Source organism: Aspergillus udagawae (genome assembly GCF_001078395.1).
Source record: "Aspergillus udagawae IFM 46973 DNA, scaffold_2, whole genome shotgun sequence".
NCBI lineage: Eukaryota > Fungi > Ascomycota > Eurotiomycetes > Eurotiales > Aspergillaceae > Aspergillus > Aspergillus udagawae.
Window position 1 is genome coordinate 1,445,316 of NW_025091265.1, and position 27,078 is coordinate 1,472,393.

The 27,078-nt window shown below is 46.7% G+C and overlaps 9 protein-coding genes across 9 annotated transcripts; 3 read left to right on the forward strand and 6 right to left on the reverse strand.

Moving 5' to 3' along the window:
• Positions 1-142: 142 nt before the first annotated feature.
• On the reverse strand, positions 143-2,476 carry Aud_002839 (transcription factor IIF subunit TFG1; the record flags this gene model as incomplete). Its single annotated transcript, XM_043287796.1, has 4 exons — positions 143-387; positions 459-699; positions 756-1,061; positions 1,124-2,476. The coding sequence occupies 4 exons, from the start codon at positions 2,474-2,476 to the stop codon at positions 143-145; spliced, it is 2,145 nt and encodes a 714-aa protein (XP_043143731.1).
• Positions 2,477-3,401: 925 nt separating this feature from the next.
• Positions 3,402-6,407, forward strand: Aud_002840 (lipase ROG1 family protein; the record flags this gene model as incomplete). Its single annotated transcript, XM_043287797.1, has 3 exons — positions 3,402-3,451; positions 3,549-4,427; positions 4,511-6,407. The coding sequence occupies 3 exons, from the start codon at positions 3,402-3,404 to the stop codon at positions 6,405-6,407; spliced, it is 2,826 nt and encodes a 941-aa protein (XP_043143732.1).
• Positions 6,408-6,899: 492 nt separating this feature from the next.
• Positions 6,900-7,973, reverse strand: Aud_002841 (inositol monophosphatase family protein; the record flags this gene model as incomplete). Its single annotated transcript, XM_043287798.1, has 3 exons — positions 6,900-7,578; positions 7,715-7,796; positions 7,850-7,973. 3 exons carry the CDS (start codon positions 7,971-7,973, stop codon positions 6,900-6,902), a joined length of 885 nt encoding a protein of 294 aa, XP_043143733.1.
• Positions 7,974-8,734: 761 nt separating this feature from the next.
• On the forward strand, positions 8,735-10,241 carry Aud_002842 (protein HGH1; the record flags this gene model as incomplete). Its single annotated transcript, XM_043287799.1, has 4 exons — positions 8,735-8,755; positions 9,017-9,151; positions 9,210-9,323; positions 9,402-10,241. 4 exons carry the CDS (start codon positions 8,735-8,737, stop codon positions 10,239-10,241), a joined length of 1,110 nt encoding a protein of 369 aa, XP_043143734.1.
• Positions 10,242-11,082: 841 nt separating this feature from the next.
• On the reverse strand, positions 11,083-12,489 carry Aud_002843 (diacylglycerol/lipid kinase family protein; the record flags this gene model as incomplete). Its single annotated transcript, XM_043287800.1, has 1 exon — positions 11,083-12,489. The coding sequence occupies one exon, from the start codon at positions 12,487-12,489 to the stop codon at positions 11,083-11,085; it is 1,407 nt and encodes a 468-aa protein (XP_043143735.1).
• An 815-nt stretch (positions 12,490-13,304) lies between these two features.
• Positions 13,305-17,259, reverse strand: Aud_002844 (inositol polyphosphate kinase VIP1; the record flags this gene model as incomplete). Its single annotated transcript, XM_043287801.1, has 3 exons — positions 13,305-13,371; positions 13,440-14,781; positions 14,838-17,259. 3 exons carry the CDS (start codon positions 17,257-17,259, stop codon positions 13,305-13,307), a joined length of 3,831 nt encoding a protein of 1,276 aa, XP_043143736.1.
• Positions 17,260-17,975: 716 nt separating this feature from the next.
• Aud_002845 (rRNA-processing protein UTP21) lies at positions 17,976-21,311 on the forward strand (the record flags this gene model as incomplete). Its single annotated transcript, XM_043287802.1, has 5 exons — positions 17,976-18,101; positions 18,169-19,665; positions 19,718-19,975; positions 20,028-20,603; positions 20,721-21,311. The coding sequence occupies 5 exons, from the start codon at positions 17,976-17,978 to the stop codon at positions 21,309-21,311; spliced, it is 3,048 nt and encodes a 1,015-aa protein (XP_043143737.1).
• A 233-nt stretch (positions 21,312-21,544) lies between these two features.
• On the reverse strand, positions 21,545-23,327 carry Aud_002846 (PIN and XPG domain-containing protein; the record flags this gene model as incomplete). Its single annotated transcript, XM_043287803.1, has 2 exons — positions 21,545-23,012; positions 23,065-23,327. 2 exons carry the CDS (start codon positions 23,325-23,327, stop codon positions 21,545-21,547), a joined length of 1,731 nt encoding a protein of 576 aa, XP_043143738.1.
• Positions 23,328-24,060: 733 nt separating this feature from the next.
• On the reverse strand, positions 24,061-25,982 carry Aud_002847 (uncharacterized protein; the record flags this gene model as incomplete). Its single annotated transcript, XM_043287804.1, has 4 exons — positions 24,061-24,235; positions 24,283-25,286; positions 25,350-25,503; positions 25,570-25,982. The coding sequence occupies 4 exons, from the start codon at positions 25,980-25,982 to the stop codon at positions 24,061-24,063; spliced, it is 1,746 nt and encodes a 581-aa protein (XP_043143739.1).
• Positions 25,983-27,078: the final 1,096 nt, after the last annotated feature.

A 27,078-nucleotide genomic window follows, 5' to 3' on the forward strand; every position in this document is an offset into this window, starting at 1 on the left:
GGAAGAACTAAGGATAGCCTTGCGGGCGCTCGATACTCATGTTGAAGACTCCAGAAGTGTGCATTGGGCGTGACTGGGCCATAGACCCCCTGAATTACAAAGGCCCTGAAGAATCAATGCGTCTCAGCGTTGTCAGCCTCATTTATCTTTGACCATCCTTCAGTACACCTGGTCGCAATAGCCGGTCCTCCTTTCCGTACACCCCGACATCCTTGACTATTGCAATGAACTTGCGGTGATTCTCCTTCGACTCGCCTATGCGAGGCCGAAAAATCTTCAGAAGATCACTGCTTAGTATACCAGTTTGAGGTATAGCCGCATGGATTTCTGCTGGAGTTGGGAAGCTTAGAGTCCCGGAAGGTACCGGTGTAGAAATGCGATTTTGCCCTGCATGCACAAGTTAGTAGCTATAGATAGACAGGCAGCAGTGAAAACATGAACATCGAGTGAGATCTTACCTCTCTGTGACTCGGGACTGCTAGCACGACTTGCGGCGAGACCCTTACTGCCTATAGGAGTTGGACTGCCTGCCCTGGATCCTTGAGGCGTTCCGCCTTGTGATGTTGCTGCAGGTGGGTTAAGCTTCAACTTCTTGATTTTTCCGCCTTCACTCATCTCCCCTCCAGAGCCGGCTCCTCCATCAGCATCGCTAACCGATCCCGCACCACTTACGACGTTTCGGATGCGTTTCTTACCAACCTGTACCGATGAAAAATGAGTGCAATGAACAGACAGTTACGGTTGGAGTAACTCACTTGTCCTGGAGGCGCAGTTGGCGACAGGGCACGAGAAGTTGGCTGGGGCGTAGGTTGAGAAGAAGGATGCTTGCTCTTTGCCTTTTTGCGAGAGGTATCTGTGCCACTTGCATCTGATACATTTGGAGAGCCAAGCCGTTTCCGCGACGCTGCGCCTGGGGCCTTCTTCAAGGGTTCAGTGTGCTTCGGACGGCCAGATGGGGTAACATTTCCCCTTGTCGAGGGAGCTGAATCCTTCTTGTTTTTGTCCTCTTCAGCTTTTCGCTCCTCTTCCCGTAATCGTTCAGCTTCGCTATCGTCAGAGCTCTAAGTTTAAATGTAACTCGTTAGCATAACTGTATAATCAGATAAAATCCGAACGAACACACCTCTTCATCAGTGTAGGGGTTGACATCAGAACCACTGCTATAGTCGTAGTTCTTCTCTCGTTTTTTTAGCGCTTTGCGGACCTTCTTGCCAAGTATACGGCGAGCTTCACGCTCTCTCTTTTCCCTGAGCTCCTCTTCTTCATAGTCTTTTTCATCCTTCAAATCAAAGACGTTTGCTTTCAGCTGATCCTGTTTAATCCGCTTCTCCGCTGTTTTGGTCTCCTCGTCTTCGTTGAAGAGATCATCGTGCTCTTCATCATCTGCAAACCGATCTTCTTCGAAATCCATTTCATCGGCTTCCAGGCCGTCAGCACCTGCCGGGGTGCCTTGTTTACCAGCGTAAACCTTCCGTTGTTTTGCGAATTGTTCCAATTCCTTACGCTGTGCTTGTTCTTGTTGCTTTTCCATAAACCACCTGGGATCTTTGATTTTCTTTGCCATAAATCTTTCCGCTTCTTCAATGGTTAGAGCTTTAAATTGGCTCTTGGCACCGAATTTATACCATTTCTCTACTGGTATCATCCTCATCCTGCCATTCTCGGGTACGAATACAGCGTGTGTTTCGGAAAGAGCGGCTTCGTAGTTTCCCACCCAGATATTCTTGTTGTCAAAGTCTTCGAGATGCCAAGGTAAAGCCTCTTCATATTTAATCCGCGCTCTGGCAACCTCTTCAGGTGTCATGTCTGTTTTCGACACTTGCTGCGTCTTTTGTTTCGGAACATTGGCCCGCTTGGGTGCTGACCCCATGGAAGGGGCTATTTGCGCCAAATTTTCGGCACGCTCTTTTTCTCTCGCTGCCTTTCTGGCTTCAAGCTCCTCCCTCTCGCCATCGCCTAACTGGTGACTAGATTGAGGCGTCAACTTCTGGGTTTGGCCTTTGTCCTGATTCATCTCTTGCGTCTTTGCTCTAGGATCTCGGCGTTGAAGTCTGACAGGTCGAGTAAATTGAGACTCATCACGAGGATCGATAGTCTTCTTGGATGCGAAGCGAGCGATATGATGTTTCAAGCCTTCTCGCAACGATCGCTTTGTGATCACTATGGGATAATCCACATAAGTCTCGGACAGTAAAGGACCGCTGAAACCATTCACTGAGAAATCATTTTGGGAGGGAGCGGGAGCAGCTTTCTCAGCTTGGGTCGCGGGCGTGAGATTGGAAATTACTGGACGAGGTGTCGTTGGTTTTGTGGCTTTACCAACAGAGGGAACAGAAGTGGCTGCCGGTCTAGCTATAACCCTCTTTTTTGGCCTGACTAAAGGGTCTGCAACTTTAGGACGACGAAATCGCATCGGTGGAGCTCTGTGAGCGCTTGTGTGAGTTTGTGAGTTTGCATCACTGGCAGGTAGAGTCATAGTGATCTATAATTCCACTGCAGCCTGCTGAGATGATATTCGGGTTATGAGAGAGGTCGGTACTGCTATTAATGAACAAGCAGGGACAACTGGGATTCTGTTTGTGCGTGGGTAATAAGGTACGTGTGAAGCTGACAAGCTACCTTTCACCAGAGGCAACAAGAGGTGATGTGATGTATGGTCTTTCTGCTTACATAATAATATCTTATCGCATTACCATTCACATGACCAGCTCTGTGGATAGGGAAGGACTAAAGAAGACAAGGGCTGACTACTTTGGCAGTGAGTAGTTACTAACGTTATTTATCTAGAAATTACATGACTAAAGGGAGAAAATACTCCATATTTTTATGGTTTGTAAGACCTGATATACTCCATAGCTCACGGTACCTATAGGTATCTCCTCGGAGGTCGTTCCTGATATGCAAACTCTGTGGCCTGTAACTCTGTACAGAATAATACATAGACCTAATCATTATAAGAATAGACAGTTGTTATTTAGTGCATATAAAGGTACTGTACCCCCATAAGAACTATATTAGAGACAGAACTTACCTTATTCCCTGTTCGTACTGTTGTAATGATCTTTATGTAGATCAGCTCCGTGGCAAAGAGGCTAAATCATTCTGGTCTGCCCCTAGTTCTCAGGTTACCTCTCGTCTTTTACATAGTTGAATAATAATGCCATGATTTATCAATCTCGAACCATTGCTTTTACAATATCCTTGAAGACCCTAAGAACTGTGGTCAACACTATAACAGAGATGATTCTTTCTAAATCCAGATGTTCATCACGCCTCGATTGTATCTTACCTCCCAAAGCCCAGATCAGGAAATAGCTTCTTCCTTACAATTCAAGTCCCTAAGATTTCATTCAATTACTGGGTGGCAAGCAGACACAGTACAAACCAAAAGAGCTACTGATATGTTGTTGGTGCATCAAGCTGGCAGTGTCCGTGTAGGAGAAGCGATCAGGTTCGTCTTCTTGTTTCACTTTATACGTCTCCTCGGTCCCGCCAGGTGTAGTTCCTATATACTCTACTCATGATACTAATCTGTTGTGCTCAAACAGATACACAGTGACTTACACACCAGTTGCTGACAATGTCCATCCTCTACCAGATGCGCTACATGTCAAGGTCAGAAACACATCTGCCATCGCACTGCGGGCTGCGTACCTGCATGGGCCATATACTCTTTATGCCTCCTGTTATCCTTCCACGTTCGACCCTCATGCCCATTCCCAGGATGAGGAAAACGAGGGCATCCCTCAGTTCGAACCCTATCTTAAGGCAGGAGGGAGCTGGAAAGCAATGATCCCTATACCGAAACGCTTGCATCGGATTCCAGAGACGCCCGCATCACCCGACAGCACTCAAAAAGTGACCTGGGTTATCGAGATAATATCGCAGGTCATTTTCTCTACCACAGCTATTGTCAATTACGAGCTACTCATCGGCCGTGATGAGGAGTCAGTTGATCTCCCCTACAGTGGTGGGTTATCCGTCAACAGGCTTCACCGGGCAGCTCTCCTGCAGGATCATGTAACGCCCACAACGAAAGGCAGGCAAGTGGTTGCTACGAAAGGCGTTTTTTCGAAATCGGTTTGTCTACGTATAGATGACACCGCCAGTCTCTGGAATAAGCCTCCTTTTCCATCGGAATACGATGCCGTTGACGGCACTGGATCTCTGTCGAATGAACCACCAACGAACGGGGAATCAGTGGAAAGGGCCAACAGACTCGATACCACTCAGCAAAACTGTGCGCGCCGAAAAAAAGTTCACCTTGTCGTACTCACGCATGGTCTACACAGCAACCTTGGAGCAGACATGCTTTACTTGAAAGAAAGCATTGACACTGCAACTAAGAAGACACAGAAAGGGGCATCTTGCAAATTGAGGCACCATGTGGATCCGGGGGCGCCGAATGGCGTCTCTTCTCTAGATCGGTAAGCTCTGAAATTGCTTGCATTGAGACAACTATTTGTTATCCGCTATCCGTTTGACCGTTCTGACTCAATGCTGGCCGAAGTTCCATTCGCGATGATGATTCGGCCGATCACGACGATACCGATGACGAACAAGTCATAGTTAGGGGATTTGCTGGCAATGCAGTGCGTACTGAACGTGGAATACAGTATCTCGGCAAGCGACTTGCGAAATACGTCTTGTTCATGACATACCCAGATCAACCCTACAGACCACTCAGACAATCTAGAACTAAAACGTTCACTGAATCACTCGGTGCATGGAAGAGTGCGAAGGAAAATTTTTTTAATGACCCTTCTGAGCCTCGAACTCGTGCAGATGAGGCAGAAGACGAGCATCGTTCCTACCAGATTACGAGTATTAGCTTTATCGGGCATTCTCTTGGAGGTTTGGTTCAGACGTATGCCATTGCATATATTCAGAAACACTCGCCTGAATTTTTTAATCTCATCCGCCCTATCAACTTCATCGCTCTGGCGACACCTTTCCTTGGGCTAAGCAATGAGAACCCTATGTATGTCCGCTTTGCTCTCGATCTCGGCCTTGTCGGCCGGACAGGCCAGGATCTAGGGTTAAGCTGGACTGCTCCCAGAATGCGAAGCGGGTGGGAGGCGGTGATCGGCGGCAGGGGTACTTCTACAAAGCCACGGGAACATGTAGATCATGGACCTAAGCCTTTGCTAAGAGTACTTCCCTGTGGTCCAGCTCATGAGGCGCTCTCTAAGTTTGACCGTCGCACTATCTATTCAAACGTGGTTAATGATGGAATCGTGCCCTTGCGAACTTCGTGCCTCTTATTTCTTGATTGGAGAGGATTGGAACGCGTTGAGAAGGCAAGAAGGCAGAACGGCCTTGTTAGCACAATGGCGGAATGGGGATGGGCAGAGTTGACTGGTGCTAATTCGGTCTCACTTCGCTCACCTCATTCTCCTATCGATAACAATGCGTCGCCCGCCAGGATTGACCGTCGCGACAGCGGCAGGACCATTTCTCTGTCAGAGGAGATCAAACGACAAAGACAAGCTGAGACAGTCCAAGATGCTTCCTTTGTTGATTCTCCGGTCTTATCCACGGGCGAAAGCGCAAGCCATTCGCCGCAAGTAGAGCTAGGCGGCTCAAGACAGAATCAGGAACCTACGATATCTTCGATTCAGCCTTCACTCAACCCGCTGAGCGCGTTTTTCTCGATTTTTCGGCCAAAAAGAGCAACAACTGTATCACCTAGGCATAAGCATACAAAAGTCTACAAGCGTAGTCAGACTCTGGGTACCACGCCTGACTTCGCTCATGCGTCGACCTCTACACCGTTTCGCCTTGAAGAATCTCTTTCGCGACACTCTTCTTACGAGGAATCCGGGCTTAACGCTCCCCCAAGAACCACATTTTTCGAATCAGCCGGAGATCTTCTCATGCCACCTCTACCACCGATTCAGTTTATTGTTGATCCTGCTTCCAGGCCAAATACAATCTTTCACGACCGTATATATTACCCCGAGGACATACCCCCTCCTTTGTCCGCCAAGCGGAAGACCTCGCCATTGAGCTCTTTTGAGAGTAAGGCTTCTGATAGTCCGCGGGATTCAGCAGGCTGCGCTGAAAGTCGCTCTACCAATGACGGAAATGCGATGCCCGGTGGTCTGAAAGTTGAGGAGAAAATCGCCAGGGCTTATCACCGTGGGATGTCGTGGCGCAAAGTCCTTGTTCGCCTTGAACCAGATGCTCACAATAACATCATCGTGAGGCGAATGTTCACAAATGCGTACGGCTGGCCCGTAGTTAAGCATCTCGTCGATAGTCACTTTCGACCGAATTCCCTGAACGAGAGTCAAAAAAGTCCGGGAGAAAGCGTCCAGCAAGCACATATGCCTGTAGGGACAACTTGCGATACGGATGGTGGAACTCAGGCCCAGGCTGGTTTGTTGGATGAAGAACGACTTTAACCTGCAGGTCACGGCGCCGGCCAATTTCTCAGCGTTGCATAACCAGGCTACTCAACTGGTGAGAGCATCGCCAGTACGCGGTAAGCCCTTCAACCAAGGCCAGAACTCATGAAGGGGTGAATAACACCGTTGGCGGGCACTCAAGCCGTCAATAGCTATGGTGCGAGTCAGACTATCCTTTGATCACGTAGACCAAAATCCTGGTAGTTACGAGTCGGATGTAGTCATCTGGACTGCAGGGCACAGGCATGCCGGAGAATACCTTAGGAGTATACCTTAGGTATGCTGGGATTTTATATATTGCCAAACTGATGTGTCATCGCATCTGGGATGTACATTGTAACATGATGATGGGACTCTTTCTCCCTCAACAGACTACTCAGTATTGTCAACCCTTCTCCTCGTTTGATGTGGAGAGCAAGGCTTGCAGCAGCCGGAAGCTCGCAGTTTCGAGGGCGTGCTTGATTGAATGCGCTCGACTCACGATTCAATTCAATACTCGAGATGGCCTTGTATATGTCCCCAAAACTCCTCAATGAGCTCCTTCTGTCCTGCTTGATTTGGTGATCCTCGGACTGCGAGATACTTTCGCCCATCAACGCTGGCTTCCCAGTTGCCAGGGTTCCCGTCCACAATTACACCGCCAGCTTCTGTCAGAATGACCCAGCCAGCGCAAACATCCCACGCCCAGCAACCACCTTCCCAATACAAATCGAGATTCCCACATGCGACGGCGCAAAGGTTTAATGCAGCTGAGCCCATGCTACGCATTGAGCGTACCATTGCACCACCATCATCCCTGGTTTTACCGAGCTTTTCAAATGTCCGTACCTTCGTCGCCCAATTCTTGCCTGCTCTCTCCGAACCCCACTCAACGCCGATGAGAGCATTCTCTAAGCCATTCAATGGCTCGAGGCTCCTAGCATCGAGAGGAAGTTTAGTGTTGCGATTTAAATACGCCCCTTCTCCACGAATGGCAGAGTAGAGGGTATTGTTGAATGGATTGTAAACAACACCAACGACTGGTTTCCTGTCAATCGTAAAGCCGAGAGAGATGCATGCATACGGAAATCCGTGCACAAAATTGACTGTACCGTCGATGGGGTCGACGACGAATGTGGGGGCATCAGTTAATGGATTTGCAGGGTCATATGTCTCCTCGCCATGAAATCTATAGTGGTGGACTGTTAGCTCTTCTCATCGCTAGTTGAGTAAGAGAGTGGCCAAGAATAAATATCCAGATCCGTAATCATCGATTTGGCCGTTGGCGAACATTATCTGATAGAAGGGGTCGTATGTGACTTAACTGATACTGTGGATATCTCCCTGCTAACGCTGTAGATATCATTTTCTCAACCGCACGATCATATTCAGTGACGAGATCCGCGGCTATGGAAGACGTCAATACCTTAAACCCAGCTAGGCACAGACTGGAAACTCACTGTTCTTCTTTGACCCTGTACTTCCCGTGTTCGGCAAGGCATTGTTAATGACTTCTCCAGCCTTGGAAGCTAGTTCTATCAGAAAATCATGAATATCCTTGAGGTCAATTGTTTCTGCGCCCATATTTCTATTCTTCCCTTCTTTGTAAACCTCGAAGAGATGACTTATTTGGTTCTGTGCCCTTGGAAGAAATCTAACTCAATGTTCTTTGATGATTTCGAGCCCCGCCATTGAAGTTTGTCTGCCAGAATGGTCGACTTTAGCGTGATGAACCATTCATACATATGGAGTTACTATTCCGGCCCACTTCTACTTACCTAGACTACTGAGTGACTAACCCCCAAGCGCTTCTATTTGCTAAGGAAGATGAAGTACTCCATACTGTTTCATCAGTTTGATGATCCTAGAAGTCACTGGCATACATTCACTACGCTACCTAGAGTTGTTTTCTTGTACCTGCCTTTTATGAGGAAAAGGGATAAGATTCGTTAGATGTAGGATCCATCTAAGTCTTGAATCCTGGAAGAATTAAGTGTGATTGCAAAGCTGTCGAGTATTTATTGTTAGATATTCAAATTTAGACTATATTTAAGGGAAACCGCGTGAGGCAATCTGTATACCAAACTACGTACCTGATAACCAGAGGAGGGGTAAGTTATAAGTTCGCAACCCCACACCAGTGACGTTGGAGAAAAGTCCCCGCACCAAAAATTTTCCCGTAGATTGATCTAGTACTAAGGTAACATGTATCACTTCACTTACCTGCAATAACAGGAAACGAAAGAGAAAAAGAGAGGAAAAGCGGGGAACAAAAGTCTTACCTTCAATTTATAGACCCTATTGTCGGTTCTTCCTTCTCCCGGTCCCTGAAATTCCACCTCAGAATGCCAACAGTCTCAGAAGAGGTGAGTCTGCAGGGTCCCTAACTGTTAGCTAGAGATATGGGAACAAAGAAATCTGAGATGGAGGAGAAGGAGGAGAAACTCTCTAGCACGGAAAGCAAGAGCAATTGGGGACCCCTTTAATGGAAGGATCAGGGAAGCTAATCAGTCTTTCTCTCTCCATGGATACAGCTTGTTGAGTTCCTTCACCATGGAAATACTCAGATAAGACAAATTGGTAGAAACGTCCCTCTCGATTAGGCAGCCTGAACACTTAAACATCAGTTGAATGGTCTAACGCCTGTGTTCAATTTAGCATGCGAAAACCTCGTTGGCTTCTCGACCGCTCAGCCGGACCTCTTCAAACGTCATCAGCTTCTTCCGGTGCGCGATCTCAAGCTTCTGGTTCGAGATTATACTGTTAGTAATAAGCTTCTACAATATCGAATTCAGGAACGGTCTTGCTGAAACTAACTAGCAAATCGCGAAAAATGCGCTTACAATTCTCATCAATATCTCTTCTGACCAGGAGGTATTGGCAAACCTTGCGGAAGATGATGCGTTTATAGAGACTCTCATGGTGAAGATAACGGTGAGTATTCCAACCTTCTCTATTCCGCGACGGCTGAGATGATCGGGATCTATGCTGACGCCTCGGTCAACCTGAAAGGACGTCAAGGAACCAATCGCCGATGACGTTGCTATGCTCTTCGCCAACCTCGCCAAGTCAGATAAATTGAGCCGGCTCATTACGTTGAAACGGAGAACTGCCGAATCCGTTTCCACGTCTACTATGGCGATCGATCAACTGATGGATTGTTTTGTGAAAGGTGCTGAGGGTGCTCTAAATAAGAAGGCCAATTTTGATTATCTCTCCTATTTATTCGCCGATCTCTCCAAATCCGAGGCAGGGCGCGCATATTTTACTACCCGACAGGATTATGATGGTGTTGTTCCTGTCACTAAATTGACTGTCTTCACCGAGCATGAAAGCACAGTTCGGAGAAAGGGGGTGGCGTCAACGATTAAAAATGTCGCTTTTGAAATTCCGTTTCATTCGACCCTGCTCTCCGCAGACGAAGCCAATCTACTCCCTTATTTGTTGCTGCCGATCACAGGGCCGGAGGAATTCAGCGAGGAAGAGTCAATGGCAATGTTGCCAGACCTGCAGTTGCTACCACCGGATAAGCAGAGGGATAGTGATAACAGCATCATTGTAACGCACCTGGAGACATTGTTACTGCTGACAACGACACGAGAAGGTCGGGACAAGATGAGATCTATCAATGTGTATCCGATCATTCGGGAATGCCACCTCCATGTTGATGATGAGGATGTGCGCGAAGCATGTGACAGGCTAGTCCAGGTGCTGATGCGTGATGAGGAAGGAGAGGAAAATGCCAGCCAAGCTCAAATTGAAGGCACAAATTCTATGTCTTCGTATTCAGATATCCATGAACGGCAAGAGTCTGCACAGAATGACGATGAGAAGGTTGTCGAATTGTTCTGATATAAATGGCATTTCTTGCTGTTGGATTCATTAGGGACATCAAAGCTGCTTATATTGTGAATACAATATTACTCAACTACTCATCCATTATTCATTGTGCAATCAGCTTCTCCCATTAAGTGCGGGCTATTTTCTGGCAAGAGAACAGGATTACACCCTTCTTATGCGCTTATGGTTCACCTCTTATGATTGAACGCTCGCTAAGATGCCTTGCTTAATCATTGAACTCACAAACCTGGCAAATTCAGGAAACTCCATCATTTGAGAAATTAAGAACTCATTGCCTTTGTCACCATAAATAGCATCCTGCGCCCCGACTGCGTCCTACAATTAGGGACAATTCACAGATCAGAGCCCAAATAGAAGTAGGCTCTGGTCTCCTTAGTCACCTGGGGTTGGCATGTGTAAAGATGCTTGTGTACAGGTGCGCCTGTACTTCGTGGCTGCGGCTAGAATCATTGACTGCCGCTCATTGCTGGAAGTGCGGCTGCGATGCCCAGTGGCCTCCTGAAGACTGCATAAGACTGGCCAGTGTCCCTGTAGATAGCACAAAGTAGTTATGGGAGCATATCCAGAATCGGTATAAGTACTCCGTGATACAGACTAGTACATGTTCCCATATGCTTCTACTCTCAAGGCCAGCCTGGAGGCACACGAATACCTAATACCCTATGCAGTGAAGCCTGCAACCCACGGTCATTTGAATATTGTCCTTCATGGAGATATATCGAGGGCACTCCTCGCCCTCGGTCCACCCCCTATTTCTGATCTCGTTGGAAACACCTTATCAGGTCAAGACGGGTATGGGGGAACCACTTTATGAGAACCTGGTGTTCAACCATTAAACCAGTATATTTACCCGACCCGTCGATCCTTTCAGCACTTCCATCCAGCCGTCTTCCTCAACGATGACGATCTTCCCATCTATGCAAACTCGCCTCCACTTCTGCTCAGCCTCATGAAAATCGATTCTGAAGCCTTCAACTTCCGTGTAGAGGACGCTGCTGTCGTGTACATGCCGCCCCGCATCATACGCGAAAGACATTAGTTGCATGGCTTTTTCTGCGGAGACTGCGCCGAAATGAATTATTCTCAACCTGCCATCCAGTGCAACCGACTCTGGCGAGATAAGAAAGGCTTTCTCAAGTCTTGGAACCAGTGTAGCGAGGACGTACATGTGTTCTCCGCATTCTAGAGTCTCCACGGAGATTTCATTGGTCGCTATGTTAGACCGGAATAATGTGATATTACCTTTATACCTGTGCGTGTCGACGCCGCTAGAAGGGAAAAGGAGCTCCTTGGCTGCCATCTGGAACCTCTCGGCTCCGAACCTTCTATATTCCGAAGTGTCACTGTCAGCAACTAAGGCAGCGTGAAAGCCCCAGCTTGCGACAACCACACCGTGAATTGGATTCACTGAGGACTGGGTTGTCGAGCTATCAAGCATAGGAATCAGAGTGTGGCCCTCATCCGTGACGTATTGCGCGCCAGGAGAAAAATTAGCGACTAAGGTAGGTATAGGTTTCGGTGACCCTTTCAGCAGGACAGTCAAGCCTGCTGTCGGGCGAGAGAGCAGCCCTAATGAGCTTGCCATGGCATTACCCGTCCCCATCGGTATCAGAGCGACGATTGGGGGAACAAGTGAAACACCGACAGCACTGTGAAATGAATCGACAATATCATTCAGGCCACCGTCCCCAGAAAGAAGAATAATTGTTTGAGGAAAACCAAGATTTGCACGACCAATAAGCCTTGATTGACAGAGTTCGAGTATAGATCGCGCTGATTGTGTCTCATGGACTTCATACTCCGTCAATCCAATATGTGCCAAGAATGGTTGTACAATGTTGTTGAAGAAATTCTTTGCCTTCCCTGTCCCTGAGGGAGCCGAGATAATGACATGAAGATCAATGGCCTGGTCCACCGAAGGCTTGAGATGTTGGGGAAGTTCCGCACAGAAGTATCGCGATAGCAGTGTAGATGGTGGAGAAACCAATTGTATACTTGCTAGAGAAGATCCACAATCTTCCCGCGGAACAGACGTCGCCTCTTTTGGGCCATTTCGTAGATAGAGCATGTTGTAGTTCTTTCCATCCTGGCTAGCATGTGGTAGGATGCAGATCACATCATCCGTGGCAACTCTAAGCTCCCTCTGCCCCTGAAGTTCACTGCATTGAATATCGTCATTGGAAAAATTACATGAGAATTGCGAGGCATCAGCCCAAATAGCATCTGGCAATGGTTCCATTTCTCTACTTCAGCACCTGAATCAGTAGTTTTCCTAGAGGCAACATGATCCAACTTACGTTGTTCAGGAACTCGGAGGGTTATGATGTGGCTTTTTAATGGTGGTGGGAAAGACCACTTCTACGAGCCAGCAACAGCATTGCAGGGTGGGGTAAATAATGAATAATATTATTAAAACATTTATTGCCTCTTATCCTCCCAGCAACTTGCCACTATTATTACAGTAAACCTTGCATGAAATGACGGGTAGCCTGGCCCACAGACAGTGGGTCCCTTGGGTATTGTCTACCTAAGGTACCTTAGTACCTTACTGTACAAAGTAAGCTTATCATTACCTAAATAGATTAAGGGTAATGAGGTAGTGATACAGCGACAACCCCTTACCTGACCAGGCAGGTAACGGACTAATAGCCATGCGTAATCCCCATGCTAGGATACTAGGATACTACTAAGCCTTGAGCCTGGATCTAGGATATGTGCAGCCAAACCACGTTTCTGGCAAATCACATACATGACTGTTACCTACCTAATTTGGTAAGGGGTTTGCTGGAACCTAGGGGTGTCCCGATGTCATCAAGTGGTCTGCCGGCTTGGTGTATCACCAACTGCTTGGTACCTATGTTCTGTTAGTATATATAAGATAGTCTCGTGACCTAAACTTCGAGCAACTTTAGCAAATGTAAGTGCTCATGAACATGATGACACACATCTCTATTCCTTTACATAACCACGTACACCACACTCCTGCTTTGCGGTCAAGTGAATCGATCTTGTCATTATTTTACATATCTCGTCACATACAGCTGGGCAAACCTATTATTGATAACTGGACACATGCTTATCGCTCAAATTTACGGCAATGAAAGTCTTGGGAAGTTTGACCCTATAGAATTCTCATCAGTCGTTGGCCCTATAAAACGTAGAGGGATGAAGCTGGGTTGTGAAACGCACGTGTCGAATTTCGCTTTGAGGGTTTCAATGACCTCTTTCCAGTCCTGATGGGCAGTTAGGCTTCTTCTCGGAGCGCAACCAATCGCATGACGCGAGTCAAGTTGCACATCCAGCGGATCAAAAGCGTGGCAGCCAGGACTGATAGAGATACGGATTGAATAGGAACTTGTGGATGATTCACAATCCTTAGCCTCGTACAGCTCGAAACAGATTTGTGATAGGTAATCCAATTCAGGTATAGCGCTTCTGGCTATCTTTGTCTGAATTCCGCCCTCGATGATGCAGTTCAGGAGGGTGTAGATATGGGACTCCTTGGTGAAGTAGAAAAACGACTTCGCATCTGGAGACGCCTGGACTTCTTCGAGGTCTCTAACAATCTCCTGAAGAAGGGGTAAGGACGTCAACAAGCCTATCTCCAGTTTCTCAGAGTCGGTAATTCCGTACTCCTGAGGAGTCACGTAGTCAAATAGAACTTTGGCCAATTTGTATAACTCCCGGAGTTTTGAGAGTCGTCCATCCATTTTAGCTTTCGTGGGACTAGAGCCTGGGTACAGCTTGAAATAGTGATCATATGAGTCATCAAGGGCCCTTAGATGCGGTAATGAGTCGAATGCATGTGCTCGCTTCTTGAATCGGAGGAAATGTGATAACGTCGGAGTTTCCGCGTTTTCCTCCATTCCTTCGCTTGTTAGACTGTCATGTCCGGGTATTATGTCCCCTACAAGATCGTGACGGTTAGTATTATTAGAATTGGACCTGTGCTGTTCATGCTCGTTGAACCCCTCATCTGGGGGCATGAACACCCACTCAAGAAAGTGTCTGTTGTGGAGTGCATCAAATTTCATGCTGTCGTACAATTCGGAAAGTTTGCTCGGGTCAACCTTCTCCGTGTCGCAAAATTCTGCAAAAAGCTTTTCCCATCGCTCTTTGAAGAGCATGGGATCTTCACCAGTACACCACCGTCCCTGGATAGAGGAAAGGGTTGGGCGATCCGTGTCCGGAATGACATTCTGAGAGGTAGAATCGTCACTAAGGGGAGATGTCGATGAAGGACGATGTGGAGAGTTGTTAATCTTCCCAAAATTATATCTCATGACATTCCGGTGAAATTTCATCAACTCAACAACAGTAGCGAGGACAACCGATGGCTCAGGGATGTTATCCTTGGGCCAAGTAAACTGTGAAGGTGCAGACCCTTCGCGCAAAAGGAGTTTCAGCTTCTTTTTCACCTTGTCCATAACATCTTTTGCAGCGTTGGAGTCATCCAGAAGGTCCTTTCGCACTTGAATAAAATCATCCGGGAGCTCCTTCTGGTCGAGAAAAGAGCACGCCCAAATTTGAGCTACATTAACTCATAAGCTTGGCGCCGGACAAAACCATGCTTTGGAAAAGACTTACCGCTAGTACTCACTCTTCGCTCCGAGCTTGTAAAGATCCGAACATTATTCAGCGCCTCTTTGTTCATCAATTTCAGATCGTCGCGCATATTGAGACCTAGATCCTGTGATTGGTATCTTGCGGCGTGGGTTGGCTCTCCACCCCACTTGATCACAAGTTGCAGCTTGTCTAGGATGAGATCGTTCTCGGCAGCGGAAAATCTTGAGAATGTTGTGCCGGATATTGAATCACTGCGAGTAGGTGTCCGAGCAATTTTTTCACTATTCCCGCTAGCATCATTGGCGATTTGGGTCCAATTAGTCTGCGCTCCGTCGCTGTTCGAGTTCTCTGAACTATGCGTGCTCAATTCCTCCTGCGTTCGCTTGCGAAACATAGGTTTAATTTGAACCTTCGTTCCAGGCCAGCCACCTTTCTTCTCCAGGGATGTTCGAAGCAGTTTGAGTTTTTCCATATCTTCCAGTTTCTGGTCCATTGCAAGCCTGACAGCCTCCGAGACACCAGCCAAGGCTGCCTGTCCTTTGATCACCACTTCTTCTTGATGGCCTTTCAACAAATCAATAAATGGCTGGCTGTGGAAAGTGAACTTGAACTTTTGCTTTGGCGTACGGTCAGCATGCCTTATGACTGCAACCATGCCCTTAAGCTTCCAGGAATGTTTAGATGCTGGAGGCGGAGGCGGCGGGATCGTTTCGTCGGGATGGCCGGTCAATTCTGGGGTCTTTGGGTCGAGATCACTTATATCTGAATCGATCTGGCGCGTATCTGGGCTCGTACGACTTCTTTTGTAGTCCATACTATCCGCTCCAGAGGATGCTGGAGTTAACGCCGCAAGGTCCTGGAAACTATTGTCGAGGCTCTTATGACTGCCGTAGAGTTTGGACGTGGATGGAGATTTCAACAAGGTTTTCAGTGTATGCCTGTGAGATACGGAATGTCTCACATGATGGGTTGTATCCGGCGAAACCATTTCTAGGGACCTTTGTATTCCCTCGCGTTTGCGCTTTTCATTCAGAAACATGTCGCTCAGAATACTGGCACATTTGTCGTAATAGTCATTGTTGTCCTTGACGAAACTCCATCCATTAACATCGATCACGTAGCTCCTATCACCGACTCGAAGCATATCGAAGCCGCAGATCCTTTGGCCAAACCCATTCGAGATTTTTGACGCAATTGCTGCCTCATCCTGGCTCAATTTCGTTATGTATCTGAGTTCTTTCCCATGCGTGTTCCGGCGAACGACTCCATCAACCACAGGCGACTTGCGTGTCTCTGCATGACAAAAATCTGGCCCGACTGTATAAGCCTTGACATCTTCAGAATTGTCAACCCTCAGAAATTGTTCGTAAATGTAGCTTGTGTCTTCTTCTGTCACTGATCTAGGTACCACAAGTTGAGGATCGTATTCGGAGCTTTTGTTCCCGACTTTCCGGAAAAGCCTCCTGCCTCCTCCGCCATACTGTTGATCGTTAGGGAAGTATATATGGATGTTGTGGTTTTCACCGTTCACTGGCTTTTCGACAAAGGGTTTTCTGATAGATTTTCCATCCACAATCAGAGCCTCGCCGTCCTCAGACATTGTTACCACCTGAGTTTTCTGAGAGCCTCCGCCAGTCCCATCTTCAGGGCCCTCGAGCTTGACCCCCGTTAACCTGTAAACATGCTGAGCAAGCTCCGGAGATTCCAACCTTGGTCCGCCGTCGCGATTGACCTCTAATCTCTTTGGTGTGGGGACATTCATATGATCCAGAATTCGCAGACATAGGCGTCGGTCCCATAACACTTTCTGCATGGGTAAATCATTCACGCAAAATGGCTTTCGAAGCTTCGCGTAAGCGATGGCCTTCTCCAGGGGGAAGCCGTCGGAAAAGAATGCAATCAAAAAGTCGCATACAGGCCAATTCTCTACAGCCTCATCGAGAATCACCTTGTCTCCGAAAACAATCACTTCAAAACCACCTTTGGCTTGCAGGCGGGTTAAAATGTTCTGACTAGGTTTGCTGCGCGCTTTCACATCCAAAGCGCAGACGCCAATCCTGCCAATGCTTGAGTGGCCGGTTTCAGCTTCACTGATCGAGCTGGTAGCTGTGCTGCCACTAAGTCTCCTAGGCGTTCGGCTGGAGGAACGAGCTGAACGAGCAACTCGCACCCCGCCAGCATGATCTGTCATTGCGTCTGAGTTCTGGATTTTGTTCTGGTGGAATTGCCCATTACTCGGACTTGCCCTCGAAGATGGCGAAGCCGGTTCATAAAGAAGGGTGACAGATGATTTGTCACCAGTCTGATCAAACACCGTGTTTGATAAGGGCGTGTCAATCAGTGCGTTCCGCTCGTCACTGCCTGTAGCACAACCAACATCAGAAGAGCAATTATCCTGGCTTGCGGAAGGTGGGGAATCTTGAATAGAATTGCTCTGCGTCATTTTTGAAGGTTGCTCGTGGAACTTGAATTCAAAGACTAAGGCTGCGCATGAATGTCCTCATCCCAGATTTCCGTTGCTGTTTTCTAATTTTTGTTCTCCTCTGTGTTGTTTATGTGTAGTGCCTATGAGTTCATCGTCGGTACAATTGGGACTAGAGGGGTCACTGAGATCTGGTTCCAGGTGAAAAGTCAAACTTGGTGAAAACCCCATTTCGGAAGGTGACTCCGTTTTTTCTCACACAAATTTGGATACGCGTTTGGCAGACTTCAATTATTTATGAATATAAGACCACCATTGTCGATCTTCTGCTAGATCGTCAGGATCACTCCTGTCGTCATTACTCGGTGCTGTTCAGGAACATGCTTGACAGTGAGCAAAGACTGAAAATTCCAAATATCTATTCATATACCATTGTACACTTATTCGTATCTATTAACGTATATTAACATGGAATAATATAGAGAGGCGTTCCAAACAAAGAGGACAATCCTACCCACATGAATTTTGGAAACCCAACGTTCATCTTAGGAGCTAAGAGCTTTACGGAGTGCGGAGATTAAGTAGGATTTTGCCAAGGCGGTATTCCAGGCGGACCTGCCCGTAAAGACAGAAATTTTCGGGACACCACAAAAGTTCGCAAATAGAAGAGAGCAATATCGAGAGCTCCTACAATCTGAAACTGGCAATAATACTAAGACCTGACCTGAATTGACATGATGCCTTCACTTGACGAGGATGAATTCAGCGTGCCACTTCCGAAAAGGCAAAAGCGAGTTTCTGAGCATCAGAGCATCACAAATTCGCGACAGACACTTGAGTCCAGAATATTTTCGCCATATCGGGTAAGCCAGGACTGAATCGATCATCGTTCCCTTCCTCTAAATGCTCTCCTGACTGATCAGTCTTTAGACACTTGGACTCGTCTCTCCCACAGCTGTTCCTTTCACAAATGTGCGCTTGGGAAAAAGTACTTTTCAGATCACGACCTGTGTGGGCCGCGCTTTGCACACCTATGATCTACGCCGAGGGCTGAGTTTGATTTTCATCAGCCGGCCTCAGACGCCAGAAGCCATAACTGCCACCTTTGCATGGCGTGAGAAGGTCTTTGCAGCGTGGGGAAATCTCAGACCTGGGACATGTGGAGGTATATGGGTTTTCAAACGCGGCAAAAAGGTCGCTGCATTAGAGGTGCCTTCAGGCCGAGCTGGGCCTATTATCAAAGTACTTGTTTTTGGCGCTTGGATTGTGGGTTGCACTGGCACCAGCATTGAAGTCTGGAAAAATACGACATACGAACATTACACGACGTTGGTTCCTCGCGAAATTGAAGCAGTATCCGGAGACCACATTTACGGCGGTCAAATGTGCAGTATGCCAACATATATCAATAAGGTTTTCGTTGGAAGGTTTGACGGCAGTGTGGACATTTGGAACGTGAGGACCGGAGAGCTACTCCATACCATTCCTACAGCATGGCCAAGTGTTGGAGCTGTGACTGCTCTGCAGCCGACTCCTGTGCTATCTCTCATTGCTATTGCTCATGCGGATGGCTCTCTATTCATCCGTAACGTCGATACCGAGCAGACTATCTTGTCATTGCGCTCGGGTTCCTCGCACATCACATCACTCGCCTTCCGGACCGATAGTCTAGGCGCTGGCGCAGATGGTCAATCTCCGGGTGTCTTGGCGACAGCTTCTGTGGATAGTGGCGACATCACTTTGTGGGATTTGAACAACGCAGGGTGTGTCACGGGGGTCCTTCGGAACGCCCACAGAACACTTCGACATGAAATAGCGTCTGGCATAACCTGCGTGGATTTCTTGGATGGCCAACCTTTGTTGGTATCGACTGGGAAAGATAACTCTCTCAGGACCTGGATATTTGATGAGACGCCATTTTCACCTATTCCGAGACAGCTTCATTTCAGAAGTGGTCATTCTGCTCCTGTTACTGCGTTGAGCTTCTTGCCCTCGGCATCGGATGGCTCAGAAGCCAATGGTAAATGGCTACTGAGTGCGAGCAAGGACTGCAGCTTATGGGGACTTAGTGTACGAAAAGACAGCCAAAATACTGAAATTTCGCAGGGCGCAGTTGAGAAGAAAGCCAAGAAAATGTCCGCTCCAGGTCCTGTGAGCTTAGACTTGCAACGTCACACACAGGGTTTCAGAGCGTCAGAGATAACTTGCATTGCTTGCTCACTAAATCGCGATGGTGGCATGGGTGTCACCACGTCTGGACCGATTTGGGCGAATCCGAGAGTAGCAGACGCGGCTGCTTCGAATAAGACTGGGTGGGAGAGTGTAGTCACTGGTCACCGTGGGGACAAGTTCGCGCGTACTTGGTTTTGGGGTAGGAAAAGAGCTGGACGCTGGACTTTTGAAACAAGCGATGGATCTGTCGTGAAGGTGAATGAGTTGTCGACACTATGTCATGGAGTACGCTAACACTTTATTCCAGAGCGTCGCTATCACGCAATGTGGGACTTTCGCCCTGGTTGGGTCCAGTATGGGAAGTATTGATGTGTTCAATCTGCAGTCCGGCCAGCATCGACAAAGTCTCCCGGCTCGCGATTTGAAAGGTAAGCGAACTGGCGAGCTTGGTCTAGCCAATGGTTCTCAAGAAAAGAAAACCAGACATACAAAGGCGGTCACTGGCTTAGTAGTCGATTCGTTGAACCGGACTGCCATAAGCTGTGGGTTGGATGGGAAAGTCAAGGTACGATATTTGACTCCTTTTCATAAGTCACAGTTACTAAGTTTTTAATTAGTTCTGGGATTTTCACTCTGGGTTACTCCTAGATGAGCTTGATTGGCATCCAATGACAGCAATCACTGGTCTGCGTTATAACAGCAGCAGCGAGCTGGTCGCGTTCAGTTGTGATGACCTCTCGATTCGTGTGGTTGACATCGAAACAAGAAAACTCATACGCGAATTCTGGGGTTGCGTGGGTCAGATCAACGACTTCATTTTCTCCAATGATAGCCGGTGGATAGTGGCTGCTTCTATGGACTCACGTGTCCGCGTTTGGGATTTGTCAACAGGACATCTCATTGATATCTTCCGAGTGCCTAGCACCTGTACCTCGCTAGCCATGTCATCAACTGGGGAGTTTCTAGCCACAGCCCATTCGGATAGTGTCGGCATTCGTCTCTGGACGAATCGGAGTCTGTTTATTCCAATTTCGACCCAGAATCTGGACGAATCTGGTTTCGCTGATACACAAATCCCTCTCACATCCGCAGAGGAAAGCGCTGGAGCTCTTGAGGCTGCATTTTCCGAAGAGCACCATCAGGATGAGGCCGAGGGGCCAGTGCTATGTGACGAACAACTGACTAAGGAGATGGTAACACTCAGTGCCATCCCCAGGAGTAGATGGCAGACTCTACTCCACTTAGATTTGATCAGGGTATCATCCCACACTTCTTCCACCATCTGCTTTATCATTGCTGATTGTCGTTAGGAACGCAACAAGCCAAAAGATCCTCCCAAGGCACCTGAGAAAGCCCCGTTTTTCCTGCCATCTGTTTCCGAGAAAACGAGCGTTGGTAGCAGCGACAGAAGTACGGCGTTATCGGTTGAACACACGCTCGCTGAACGCTCAAGGATAGCCAGACATCAACGATCTCAGACTGTGGACGACTCGGGCTCTTTATTCACAGTCCTTCTGCATTCCGGGCGTCAGTCTAACGATTTTGCACCCTTCACAGATCATTTGAAAACTCTATCTCCAGCAAAGACTGATTTGGAGATTCGATCTCTGGATCTGCGTGTACAAGACGGTCATTCTGAGTTGTCCTTATTCGTCATGGCACTGATTACGCGACTCCGTCTCAGGAAAGATTTCGAACTTGTGAATGCTTGGATGGCGGTATTTCTGAAAATACATGCTGATATTGTGCGGAAGTGCTCCGAGTCGGCGGCGAATGACCACGGAGAACTGAGAAAATCTCTCGTTCAGTGGAGTGAAGAACAGCAGCGGGAAGCCAAACGCTTAGCTGACCTAGTTGGATACTGTCGAGGTGTGGTGGGATTTATAAGATCATCACGTTAGGATATGTTGAGCTTGAGGAAAACAAATCAACACTGTTCCGTGTAACGTCATACTTCCTCGTACTCTGGCTATACTAGTCAGTGGGCTTATTACTTGAGCTCTGGTTTGGTAGCGATCGAGGATTTCAGAAGTATCCGCGAGCTCACGGGACAAGGAAACCAATAGTGTTCGTATCACAACGTTTCCCATCTACTGACATGCATATATATCTAGTGAATTGTAAGCAATATATGTCATCTCGCTAGCTGTTTGTATCTCTTCAGAAATTCACCAGCAGCATCTTCAGTAAGGTACTCGTTCACCATCTCGAATCTCGATCTCATCAGCACGTGAAGTGGGGGGAGGCTCATAAGAGCGTCCTGTATTTTGAGCATGAGATCGTTGGCCGAAGTCGTGAACCCAATCAGTTGTCTCATAATTCTCAGAGAATAAAGCACAGCTTGGACCTGCGCCGTAAGGTGTATGTCTGCCCAGTCTGTCTGATCACCCATATAGCCAAAATTAAGGAATCTGCTAAATGGCTTAGCGTCGGGAAGCGGAGAGCCACTGTCCCCCAAACCATATATCTCACACAGTGCAAATATTCTCCATAAGTTTGTGGTCATGGCATTTTCGCCCAGGGCATCTCGAACTACACTGAGACGTGCATAGAAAGCCGTCATTTGATCTGCGATCCAGCCTGCATCACGAATTGCTAGAGTATCCCTTGCAATTCTTCCCCCTCGTCGTACAAACTCATCGATGAAGCAAGATCTCCGAGACGGTGGACGCGAGGCATTAAAGATCGAATAGCCTAGAACTCTATATGAGAAGCCATTCTCCCACGCGCACCGCCTGGTATGATCTTCGTTTAGAATTGCAAGATAAAACCGAGGGAATTCGTCCCATGAATTGTTTTCTTGGGTTTCATATTGCCAGACCAACTCTGAGACTCTGGGGTCAAGGTGATGAGAATTCGCAAACCCCCATTCTGCATGTTCTGGGCCCTTCTTATATTCCTCTGAGAATTCCAAATAGCCTGCAGACCCTTGGGGTCCGAGGGTCTTTTTTGCAAGCCGTATCAGCTCCGTTAATCCTGAATTTGGGTGAAGTCTAAGTTCATATGCTAGGCGCAGTAAATCAGCCAACCCAAAGCGTTGAGCGAGTGATGCTGGATGTAGCTGCACCGCTTGAAGTGGCACGTCTATTAATCGGCCGCTGTACGTATTTTCCAATTCTAACGAATGAAGAAGCACGACCGTACCATGCGGCCCGATATCATGAAGTATAAGATCCGAATCATTAGTAAGTATCGCAGATCCTGTGAGTTTCGCCAGGTATGCGCAATGCATATCTGCTTCCCCTGCGACCATGATTGTGACATCTGCCCAAGGAAAATCTTGTAATGCAGCTGAGTCGACTAACAATATGGAGCCCCGCACAGCTTGAAGGATGTTTTCCTTATTCCATCGATGCTTGAGATCTTCGAAGACAGCCGGTACCATAAAGGGATTGTCAGGGCATTCTCTGTGTTTAGGAGTCAACGCCCGTCCTCGCAGTATCGTTTCGAGCTTGGATTCTGTGTCGATAGGCGTGTAGTTGGGAGAACCATAACTGATTTTTTTACGAGCTATCTCAAGCTTTCGTCTTGCCCTTTCGAGTCGAGATCGTCTTGTCTCTCTTTTTCGGGCCGGCAAAGCTCCATCAAAGCATATTGCCTTTCTAGACCATATCAGTCATTATTTGTATGATCTCCTGCTTGGACGTCATTTACATGTCAACTCCCAGGTTTCTTAACTTCAAGAGATGCAACATCACCCCGCAACTAACTTCGTTGCATGATGGCTGCATATCAGGGAATTCGAGTCGGCTGTCGGACCATCCCAGCAACCTTGAATGGACATGATAAACCAGACTGGGGCCATCAATCACAACAGATTGAATGTGTATTCTCCCCTCCTCGGCACTTTGACCACCCTTAAGAAGCACTGCTTCCGAATATGGAAGTAAAAGTCGTGTTAGATGCGGTATACCCATAGCTGAAATGTTTCTGACTCCAGACTATTGGGGATACCGAAATTTTCAGTTAGGGCCTAGGTAGAAGTCACTGTTACTGTTGACCATCAAAAATTTGGTGGTGCGTAAGTGTCATGTGATAATTATCCGCCGGCCCTGATATAGCCAAAAACTGAGCTTGCTTTTTAAGTACCCAGTGCATTTGTCACTACAAGTCAACCACCTAACACCCACCCACATGCTAATAATGGTTGGCGCCCTCTAGATCCTGAATCACACCATGTGAAGAGGGAGAGCGCGAGCGTAGAGAGGTAGAGGAACAACACCTAATGATCATGATGCACTGCCCCACACGCACAGCATATAATAAATCATCACGCAACCTTAGAAATAAATGCAAACATGTCAAATGCCATCTCTACACAAGGGCCAGAACATCACAGGGGAAGTAACGGAAAAAAAATAAAAACAGAATTTCGACATCGTACGAGCCTACTTTCTCTCCACTTAGACAAAGGAAGGAGAAGTCTGTAATAGCACACGCCGCCAGCTATCCAAGATGCTGGTGTGCTAAGCTAGACGGCCATCCAAAAGAAGATATGTGATCTCTTGTTATCCAGAGAATAACAATATCGAATTCGAACCAATGATGTTCGATATATTAGGATTCTACTAGCCGTAGCTTACCTTCATGGACCTCAAGACGTGTAGTCAAAGCAGTGCTGGAATTAGTATTCCTCTCCGAAGGCGTCGTTCAGTCATCAGGATACTCATCTCGAATATTGCTGACAAATGTACGAGAACAGCCATCCCACCTCTTGAAGTGCTTTCCTGCTGTTTCCACAAGCGTTCGCGGTAGCTCAAATAGATCGGGAGTGATGATTTCGACGTTCTCTTCCGCAACGTAGCGAACAGACTTGTCCTCAGCTCTAAACATAATTAGCAAAGGCAGTGAAATAAAGCGCAGTTACCATACAATGCGTGGTAGAAACTTTGGTGCCTGCCGGCTTCCAAACGATCGATGCCCATCCTTCTCATCCACTGTTCGCTCGCATCGCACTCAGTATCCCAACCAGTTATAACAGCTAAGTAGCTGTACCGTCGATGGCGGAAGACCTGGCCGATCCTATACCTTACCGCTTTGCGCTCAGGTGTCCGCCGTTTGACCTGTTTGGGTATCTCATCCACAGCTCGCACGACACGAAGGCTCTCAAGTATGTCCTCTTGCTGGGGCGTGCCTTGAAAAAGCGGTACAAGATACTGCTCAATCAAATGAACATCCGAAGGAAAGTCCGTAGCGAAGAGTTCCAAGAACCAAGGTAAGTAGTGCATAAGGTCCGCCGGCCGGAAAGAGGTGGAAAATAACAGTGACGACCAAAGGGCAGCATATCTTGCACTAACCGCGTCGACCGGAGCCAAATGTGCTCTAGATGTCTGGGAAAGACGTTGAACGGAGTTCATGATGTTTTTGCCACATCGCAACACAGTATCAGCAACCCCAGACGAACGAAGGAAAGCTGATTGCTCGGCTGCTGAAGCCCCCAGGAAATTCAACTGATTTTGCAGGTTCTCAACCGGTGTCTCTTCTGCTGAGCGAAATGGATCCATAAAAATCGGCTCAATCCGCGTCGCGGATGGGATCGAGTTGCCATCAATGTCCTGACCGCTGGGTGGCATGACTATAACATGAACGTGGAAAGGAAAACCACAAGGCCAAGCGTCCAGGTTTATTTTTCGGGCAACGTAGCAGTATATAGCTGCTGAAATCAGTGGAAGCGAATTATGATCGGGATCATTCATTGCGAATCCTAGGAAATTGTGCTCCAGGCAATGGTAATCCCGGCCTAACTGAATGCCTGTCAAATTGCTTTCTCTGAGGTATGTTGCGACAGTCCGGGCCTTCTCGCGAAGTGTGAGATTATTTATATTAGGGCAGTATGTGAATATGTGCGAGGCGATTTCATCTAGCCTACTCACAATCTGGCTACTGATTAGTAGATGTTTTGCCTCATTATCCTTTCCAAGGCTGAGTGTTTTACATACTTCATCCAAATTCCCGAAACTGCTCTCTGGGATGAAAAGATCAAACGCACCCAAAGCCCTTTCCAGGGACACAGGTTCCCCATTTCTGAGTTTGATCCATTCTGGGACCGCAATGCTCCGATGGAGACAAGTCAGCAGCGCTCTTGCGTAATACCTTTTGTTGAAATAGCGAATGTTAATCACATGGAAAATGACCAGATATTATCAATGGGAGCGCCACCTTCTGGCCAAGTAGTCCTCTGTGTCTGATCCTGCGGAAATATGGCGTAGTAGAGTATCCTTGATGTCATATCCAAGTCCAATGATGGTTCGAAATTTTTTGATTCTTCCAGTTTGCCCGGCAAGAATACTGTTAAGAAGATTGCAGGTCCTGCGGTCAACAAGATGTCGAGAAACGTAGAGTCGTTTCCAGTCTACTACAGAGGCAGAACTCCTGTAGTTTCTTGTCATATCATGTTTGGGATCCCAGAATTTGAAGTGGGTTTGACAATAGAATCTCCATAGTAAAGGTTCATTCGCGATATTTTGAAACTTGCGAGAAGTCTGTCCCAGTGCAGCCGAAGAACAAGGGGGGCAGTTACACAGGATGATGTATAGTAGCTCCTCAGGAAGACAATCAAGAGACAAAACCATACCGGTACATAAGGAGAAGAAAAAGGAGGAATAATGAAACGTCACCTTATCCGTCGGGATAAAACCTAAGTGATATATAGAGCATTGAAAGATAGATGAGTTGCTAGATATGCCACATATTTCTGTTTATCCGCTCTGGAGGTATGCCATAAATTCTGAAGTGATAATTTAAAATCTATGTAATACGTGAAATACTTCCCTACAGAAAAGGACCCACTGGGGGGTTTTGTAATAATATATAGTATAAGCTAGCTGTATCCTGTAGAGAAGAGAATAAAATGGGAATCTCCCAGGTCCCAAACTTACATATAAAGTATGTAGTACAGTAAAGAATTAAGTTAACATTACTATATATCTTTAATGACTCCAAGTAGTATGTAGTGGGTTATTATAGTACTGTAAACCCTGGATATAAGCAACTAATTCAGCAGGCTGTCTTGATTACTTATATCAAGGAATTGCTTATAGTTAGATATAGTTAAAATATATATTTTTACTAAAAAAATATTTAGATATTAGTCTACTGCTACTTCTGCACCTTTCTCTATAAAAGAACCCTCTTATACCTTATAAGATACTAATTAGTATCTACCTGTAAGATCGGTCCCTAAGGCCCAATATCAACTGGTCAGATCAGCATGAAGGGAGTAAATAATCATATATTACCTAAGGAAGGAGAACTAATTACTAAGTTATAGAATACTTAGTAACCTATAAAGATAAATATAGTATAGATTATATAATCTAGTATATATAGTAGTATTATAGTTTACTATAGCTCTTAATAATTACCTCTTTTCTCTATAGGCTTTATCCTTAAAGCTATAATACTTCCTAATTTAGTAATATAAATAGCTTTATTTATTTTAGATTATTATTATCTTCTATAATTAATTATAATATAGGAGGAGTTGGCCTCTTATTATTTAAATAATATATTCTATTACTATTATAGATTATAGTATTTATTTAGCTTTATTATAGATAAAGAATTAATAGTAAATATTATAGCTTTATTATTATATTTATTACTCCCTAGCTTATATCTATAGTTATAATAGTTAGTTCTAGATGGTAAATTCTATATTAAGTAATT